At 41.6% G+C, this 8,651-nt stretch overlaps 1 protein-coding gene across 1 annotated transcript; it reads right to left on the reverse strand.

Moving 5' to 3' along the window:
* Window positions 1-375: 375 nt before the first annotated feature.
* NUDT21 (nudix hydrolase 21) lies at window positions 376-8,535 on the reverse strand. Its single transcript, XM_054049255.1, has 7 exons — window positions 8,297-8,535; window positions 5,943-6,143; window positions 4,809-4,872; window positions 3,369-3,458; window positions 2,654-2,729; window positions 1,778-1,892; window positions 376-662 (listed from the first exon to the last, which is right to left on the reverse strand). The coding sequence occupies exons 1-7, from the start codon at window positions 8,410-8,412 to the stop codon at window positions 641-643; spliced, it is 684 nt and encodes a 227-aa protein (XP_053905230.1). The 5' UTR covers window positions 8,413-8,535; the 3' UTR covers window positions 376-640.
* Window positions 8,536-8,651: the final 116 nt, after the last annotated feature.

Below are 8,651 nucleotides of genomic sequence, written 5' to 3' on the forward strand. Positions count from 1 at the left end.
CCCACACCAGTCAAGGTCAGTTTCACTTATAGCAATGGCCCACCTTGCCACTTAGCATTTCCATTCTAATCATAAGGCAGATTACTGGGCTACTGTTTTTTAAGTCACTCATACCTTGACTTTGAGTACTATTTTTTCTTAAAGGTTTCAGACTCTCAGGTTAGTTTCCCCACATGCTCTCTGCTCAGGAAAGCACAAGCTTGATTGCTCAGTTAACATACTAGGTCCACCCTGAAATGTTTCTCCCCTCCCCCCTCCATTATCTAGATCTACTGTTGCCCTCCCCTGTACCTGGAAGAAAGCATTAGCCTTAATTTTTTACCCACCTTCAGTAAGATATTCCAAATAGCTATTATATAAGAAATAGACAAACAATCCAATTTAGTTTGTTTAATGTTGTACAAAAAAACTGGTGACTATTACAATGAAAAGTGATTAAAACACTGAATCACATTCGCCATCCCACTATCTAAACAGTTGAGATTCACTTTGCTATTCAGACAATAGAAAGTTTAGCGGTTTTCAGGAAAAAAAGAGACATAAAAAAAATCCTTGCGTCACATGTATTCTTCCCTCTACATCTTAAAGCTGTGCTCACAGAGACGGCTTCTTCTATCACACTCTTCAAGTATATGGGAATTCAGTTGTAAATAAAATTGAATCTAAAATAAAAAATAGTTGCACCATGCAAGAGATTTATTTTCATCATTTATATGTAGAAAGTGATTAAATCAGTTGTGCACGCAATATTTTATTTCTGAGCTAAACAAACACACACCTGACAGAAACCAAAGATGAGATTTCCAGTCAACAAGTATTTGTACTTCAACCAGTAATTGTCTACACCAGGTAGACACTAATCTCAGCTTTACACACAAGTATACTAAGGGATCCAATCCTACAGAACTAATTTTTCTTGAACCTTCAAAATAGCTTCTCTGGCAGAGAAATGGCAATGTGAGTTTTGTTTCCATCGGGGGGAGAGGAGGAGGGCAAGTCTTATAGTGTGGAAGAAAATTGCTATTGGACAAACACTGCATATGTCAGGAGTCAGGCATGAACAAGAAGCTACACATAAGAATTATAAACTCTTAAAACTGAAGTTTGCAGAGTGAACAGAGACCATTATGCGAGAAATAATTTGTACTGTGTCAAGTATGTATTGATCTCAATTTTCAGATGTCCTTGCTTTTAACTGCTTAGGATCCAGGTTTAGAGATTTGAGACTTCAGCTCTGGTTAAGCTATTGAAAGAGTAGTAACTAACTGTAATACAACCCGTGCCTGCTTAAAGATCAGCATTTTGTTAGTTTTTTTGGAAGAGACTTCCTTTGTGGTCTTTATATAGGAAAATTACATCAGCAGTTGCAAAGGCTGACAGCAGATAAATTGGGAGATAAAAATAGAGTAAGACTGGTACAAGCCTTTTAGGATGCTACCAGTTCTGACATCTCAGAGATTTTTCCATGCAAGCAGGTGGATGTGACTGGTAAAGAATAGAACCTCTTTCACTGACAGTTGACAAATTAACCTGTGGGTTGCATGGCAAGTTACTTGAGTTAGATGCTCAGCGACACCACAGGTGACACGAAGAGTAAGATCACTGAGCTCTCAAGCCTGATGAGGTAGAAACTATTTTCAGTAAAGGAGAAGGCTAAGGAATGCACATTTCTTATCTGAATGGCAGTGATGCACCTAAAATATATTATAAAAAACGCTGAGAAATTTATTAGTCCACATAGTAGTTGCTTATACTGTGAATCTGCTGCATACTATACCTGCTCAAAAGCTGAGGAAGGCTGGAAATGATAGGTCCATATCCTGGGGCATTGTCATAGAGCTCAAACAACGGTGCAGCTACCAGCTTATAATTTTTTGGGACCGCAAACAAAGCTAAAAATGAATCCAAGATTGAAACAACTTTTCCATTGTTAATACTAACGATTTCGAACTAAGGTTTCACTTAGGGTCCCTCCCCCCTTTAAATACAAAATCACTTCACTGTCATCCAAACGACAATGTTCCAATGGGCTTATTTTATACAATTAGAAGTGGAGCTCTTATGCTGAGACTTTGTACATATGCACGCCTATCCCACCTATTATCCTGGCAAAGGATCCCAGTTTATGAGGACTCCAAATCAGAATGGATTAAAAAAAATAATTGGATATTAAATTATATATAAATATCCTATTTAAAATTAAATTTGAAAGTGGAAGATTGAAAGCTTCTCTCTTTCACCCACAGATATTGGTCCAATAAAAGATATTACATCACCCACTTTGTCAACTTATGTTAAGGCCTAAAATCTTCTTATAATCTATTAAAATAATTTAAATTAAATACAAAAAAAAATAAACAGTACATGCTTGCTGCCAAGTTTTAAAGAATACTGACTAGTCATTTTCTTTTACTATATTTTAATTATTTTGCATTCGGGGCATGAGATCCTTTATTTCTCTCACCCCATTCACTTTAGCAGAACACTTATTAAACTTTGTTTATGGGCCTTGCTTTACAGATGACAAGCTTGTTTCCATTAAAATCAGTTTAACACCACATTTGTTTTCAATATGAAATGTGAAACTGTTGTCTCAGTAGTTTCACACAAAAAAAATAGAACACTGATTAGAATCTCTGCTACAAATGCTTACCCTTTTCCTGCAGCTGAACCAAGAAGAGCTTTTTGTGCTCTTTAGGTTTTGTAATATGAGCTGGAATATAGGGATACTGAGGGAGAAAAAAAAAGTTTAATTAGTTTGTACAGCACTCTGAAAGTACACAGTGATCTGTAAGTGCTTCTTAAAGAATCGTGAATGAGTCACAGAGAAGGACACCACCACATGATGAAAAGGAACTACATCTGATACACCTTTATTCACTTAAAAAAAAAAAAAAAAAAAACAATATTATAAAACATTAAGAAAGACATTAAGCCCCCAGAGTTAAATTTTCAGAGTCTAGAAAGTGTTGGCAGTCTCAAAATAAGATTACCACATTGAACTAGGAAACAGGTAAGAACAATCAAGGACAGCAAGAGAAATTGAACCACATTGCCAAGCACGTTATCATCACTAAACAATTAAAAATAAAAGTTTAAAGGGAACTTATCTTCTTTACAGGATAGATGTACTAATTACACCACACTCTGAAAAACTAAAGGCCCAGCTGTAGTTGGAGTCTCTAGTGCAGCCAGCAAAAGGAACAAATCTTCAAGCAAACAAAAAAAAAAAAAAAACACAACAAAGGAAACCTGATATGCCATGGCTGCCCAAAAAAGTTGATTAGTAAATGGACTCAGTTTTTTGCAGAAACACACCTTGCTAATTATTTTTAATCATCAAAATTTATGCAGGCATGGACACTCACCTGTGGAGGTTCAAAGTTTGGTCTCCACCAGTTACCAATGCAGTCATCAATCACCCAGTCTTGCTGAACTCCATCCTGACGTCCCAGTATCTGTCAAAATCCAGTTGCAGTCAGAAAACCTCTACATGCTCCATTGCTAGTACTCTTAGGAACCAGATACTGGAAGCATTAAGGGATGCTGTAATAAGGGTTTAATGCAATTCAGAGCCAAGCTAAAGTAGTCTTATATTAGAGTTAGAATACGTATGTACTAACCGATGTACTGATGTAAGTCGTCCTCATGTTCCAGACAAGGTATACAACTAGGCTTAACTACATCTCTCAGGGTGGGATTTTGTATACCCCTGAGAGAAGCAGCTATGCTGATGTAACTTTTCATTGTAGATCAGCCTTTAGAAACATTTTTTGAAAATATGGTTCACAAATGCAATTGAGTGTAATTGACCCCAAGAGCTAGAATATAAAGCCATTTAATCAGAACTCGCAGGAGTTGTCTAAGTAATGGATTGTCCCTGGTGTACAAATTAAGCAACTAGTTCAGGATAGCAGAGGACAATTGAATTGGATGCAGAGTTATCCACAATGAGGCCCTTATCATTGACTGGGTCTATCACCACCACTGTATCTGAGCACCATAATCTGATTTATTCTCACAATACCCCTGTGAGGTAGAGAAGTGTTAACCTCATTTTACATATGGGAAACTGAGGCACAGAGAGGCTAAGGGAAGACTTGTCTAAGGTTGTGCCAGGTCACACAGGAAAGTCTGCGGTGAACAGGGAATTGAACCCTGGTCCCTCAAGTCCTAGGCTAGTGCTCTAACCACTGGACAACTCTACTTTTCTCTGGCAGAGGCAGATTGCAGTTTTCTGAGGCCCCGGGCCAGGAGCAAGTGGAGGCCCCCTGCTCCGCCCGCCCAGCTTCTGCCAGGGGCGGGGCTTTCCCTGCTCCGCTTGCCACTCCAGCCAGGGACGGGGTCGCAGGACGGGGCTTGCCCCGCTCCGCTCACCACTCCAGCCAGGGACGGGGTCGCAGGACGGGGGCTTGCCCCACTCCCCAGCAGGAGCGCCGAGTGGTTAGAGTGAGGCAAGCCCCCACGCCTGGACCTGTTCCCACAGGAGCACCAGGCGGGCAGAGCAGGTTGCCCATTTTTCCAGGACCCCCAATTGGCTGGGGCCCCTGGGCACGGGCCCTGTTCGCCCAGTGGCTAATCCACCACTGCTCTCTGGCACTATCATAATACAAATATACAAATGAAGTAGTAGATCACACTATATGAACTACCAGAAAGAAGTTAGCTGGGAATCACTGAAGCACTCAAAAGGCTAGGAATGGCAAAAAGGCTATTTATAATGTTTTGTCCAAAAACGTTCAAGAACGATTCAACATTCAATTGCATTGGAGAAAATTAACAACAAAAGAAAAATGAAGAAAATATACCTCTGTCATTAAACGTTTGAGACCTTCTACCTCATCTTCTCCTGGATTGAGTTCACCACCTGGTCTGTGGAAAAATTAATGATGAGCGCTAATGTTATATCTTTTATTTTATTTATAAATATATTCACAGGTAAGTTTAAGGGAGTCTCAGTTCTTCAGTTTTAGGGATTTACAAACTCACTTTCAAGTCTTGACAGAGGAAATAGGAAAAAAAAAAAAAAAAAGTCTGAACTTCCAAATTTCACCTTGCTGGATTTATTACAACTTCAAAACTAAACAGGGTAGCGTGCATGGTCACTATGATTTTTTGAAGCGATCACCTCCAATTAGTTTTTTCATGGCTACAATGACTTATTTTCAGTAAGACGTGATAAACAATAACGTGCATTGTTCCTACAAGGACTTTTGAAAAGGACACAGTTTAGCTACAAAATTTAACAGAAAGGGCCTAATGATTTTAGAAAAATGCAAAAAAAGGAAACGGGTAGGTTTGGCTGTAGGAATTGTGCCTTCATTTGTTTTAACCCCAAAAACACCACTTGTAGGAGTGTACAAAAACTAGAAGGTAACCCATTGTGGGGAGATAATCCTACACTAGTCTGGTGGTCTGGATAACCCAACAGGTCTTTTCCGTTGGGAATTCTCTAATTCAGAATTTTGTGAAATTTACAAGAATTAGTCTACTTTCTCTTTCCATATCAAGAAAAGCATAGCAAGGAAACAGGATGATCTATAGGCAGCTAGATTTTTAAAATTCAGCCTCAATGATTTAACATGTTAAGTGAGTGTGTTTATACATGATTTCCCTTCATCGTGTCCCTTCATTCAAGGGCAATAATGATTATTGGTGATGAATTCTAAGAACATCGCCTGTTGATAATGTGTACTACAGTGAAGACTAAAAGTCAGCACACTTAATAGCACATCATCATCAACTTTCTGCAGGAAAGAGAGGATTCAGAATGTTTCCCCATATAAACATTTGCAACAGCTGGATCTCACACTTCAATCCATGCTCAATGAGTACAGCTGAGCAGCTTGTATACTTGCTGTATGACTAATCTGTTATTTGGTAATGCTTTGTGATTCTACTAAATGTTACTGCAATGTCAAGTTCCAACAATATACACTTACAGTTTGAAGAACGTTGTACCTAGCTGCAACAGTAACACATGGGGCAGCCTATGCTCGTGTACAATCAGAACACCCTCTACAGTCCGCCTCATTCCAATCTTGTCAAATTCTTCCCTCATGCGCTGAAACCGGGCTGCCACTGAACTGTCCTTCTCATAAAGGGGCTCCTTTGTGCCAAATGTATAATTTGTAAGTGGATACCTAGGAGGGGAAAAACAAACAAAAAAAACACCACATATTACTATATCATGAAGACTAATCCAGATCTCACATGCACAAGTGCATAGTACTTAACTTGAGGGTCAGCTACTGTAGTTGCACAGTTAGCAATCACAGATTTCAAAATATTTATGATGAAATATTCTAATTAAATTATTTGGGCTCCACTTATGTGAGAGACTGTAGACTGTCCCTCTCCCACCACAAGAGTTAACTTCTGGGTCACACACAGTAGCTGGTCCAAGGTTTGAAGCTTTCTGCAAATGGCAGTAAGAGACTCAAGTAAAGAGCCCATACCTCTGTGACCAACTGGATCTCAGCACCTGCCTGAGTTAGGAGAGATTTTAAACTTGTGATTTAAAAATCTGTTTAACAGACTTTTGAACACTCATTCTAATAACAGGGAATAGGTTTGTTAATAAGCAGGGGATGTTCCATTATATTTTGATGATTTGTACTTGATTTTATTGATTGGTGGTATGCAGGTGCTTTGATGAAATATGCCAATATACATTTATAAATAAGTTCAATGTAATGACTATTAATGTGATTATAAACATTCAACTTGAAATCTCTCTTTTTTAGGTTCTTCTTTTCTACAACCTTAATCTTAAAGACAGCTTCCCAAATTCAGTGCTACTTTGGAATTCCCCCCCGCACAGAAACCACAAAGGCTAGCACTCTGAATACCATAGCCTGCTCTCATGCATACTACTATTCTATAAGCAACTCTAGTTTTAGAAGCTCTTAATGAACATCCTCTCAAATCCAGGTCCCTTGTTTCTGATCACTGGTGTCTTTATTACCCGCATTACCATTTTCTTGCATTTTCTCCTCTTTATCTGTAGCTTTAGGATTTCATCACTACTTTCTTCTCACACTTAATTTATTCCAAGAATCTTAAATTCCAATTCAGTCTCTAAAATAAGGTTATATTTACCATACAGCAATGCTGTTCACTTTATAAATGTGTCATTCTTTAACCTGGGTCCAAAAAAAATTCCACCTGAACTGATAACACAAATTCCAAAGAATTACAGCTTCCTGCTGATATTTTTTTCCTCCAGAAGGAAACCCCGAACATTAACATTTTCACTTTTTAAAATGAGTCTGATCCCTTTGGGCTGTGAGGATAAACTCGACAATATAAAAAGTGATGCATGACTGTCTTTTTGAGTTTGTAATTGTTAACTGTTGAGTATTGACTATTACATTTGTTATTTGCTGTTACTGCAACTTCACAAATCTCCCTATCAAAGAGGAAAGTACCAGAATGTGCTGTCCATTGTAAAGCAAGGCTTGCTTCAGAATATGGCCCACTAAGGCATTACATAAAGAAATTATTTTTATTGCACATTAGCACTTGCATCTTTGATACTCAGTGTAAACCATGCTGCATCCTGCAGCTCCCAGTAGTCCAAATATTAAATATTTTTACTGTACAGTCAGTAAACACTAAACAGTGAATACACGCGGGGTACAAACGTCTATGTCCCATACTCAAGCTCGGATACTACAGTGGTAGATGCAGTACAAAAACCTAAGTAGAACAGATGTGCAGGGCTCCGAAAGTAACAGTGTTCTTCAATTTCACTAGATAGCAGCACTATAGCTACACCTCCAGCTACTCAGAGGTGGATAGTCCAGACTAACGGTCTCCTCCAGACTAAGAGGCCTTCCCAGTTACTCAGAGTTCAGTCCTCCCCAGCGTGAGCGGATGGGGTTAGGCGGGACCTCCTTCCTGCGGGCCGGGGGGTCCCCCCAGGGGGAGGTGGGGCTGAGGTATAAACAGGGGGATGGGGAGGAAGAGTTGATGCCTTTTTCCAGCGTCTGCAGCTCCCGGGGACTGAGGGGATTTTCTCCCGGGGGAGATCTACGGGGCGGGTCTCTCACAGAGAGAGAAGGGGTGTCTCCCCCAGGGAGGAAGGGGGGGGTCTTGCCCCCGAGGGCCGGGCACTCACAGGGGGGCGGCCTGGTCCCGCGGGGGCCGGGGAATGGGGCGCGGGGGCCGGGCACTCACAGGGGGGCGGCCTGGTCCCGCGGGGGCCGGGGAATGGGGCGCGGGGCCGGGCACTCACGGGGGGCGGCCTGGTCCCGCGGGGGCCGGGGGATGGGGCGCGGGGCCGGGCACTCACAGGTTGATGGTCCGCTCCAGCGTGAGCGGCTTGGTCTGCTGGATGTATTTGTTCCCGAACTGGTTCACCCCGCGGGGCCAGCCGGTCTGCGAACGGTTGGGCGGCACCACCGACATGGTAGCGCGGCGGGCGGGGGGGAGGGGCTGGGTCACTGCTACTCAGCGGCGGGAGCAGCTTCCACCATTAACATCCCCGCCAGGCCTCACACACCGCCAATGGCTGCGCCGGAACCGCCTGCCCGCGCGCCGGAAAGGGGAACCATAGAGACGGGAGCACAGAGCGCCTGGACCATAGAGAGCGACAACGGTTCGTCTTCCGCCGCCCGCCCTTCTAGCCGCTAAACCCGCTCCCAAGG

This window comes from Malaclemys terrapin, chromosome 14, assembly GCF_027887155.1.
Source record: "Malaclemys terrapin pileata isolate rMalTer1 chromosome 14, rMalTer1.hap1, whole genome shotgun sequence".
NCBI lineage: Eukaryota > Metazoa > Chordata > Testudines > Emydidae > Malaclemys > Malaclemys terrapin.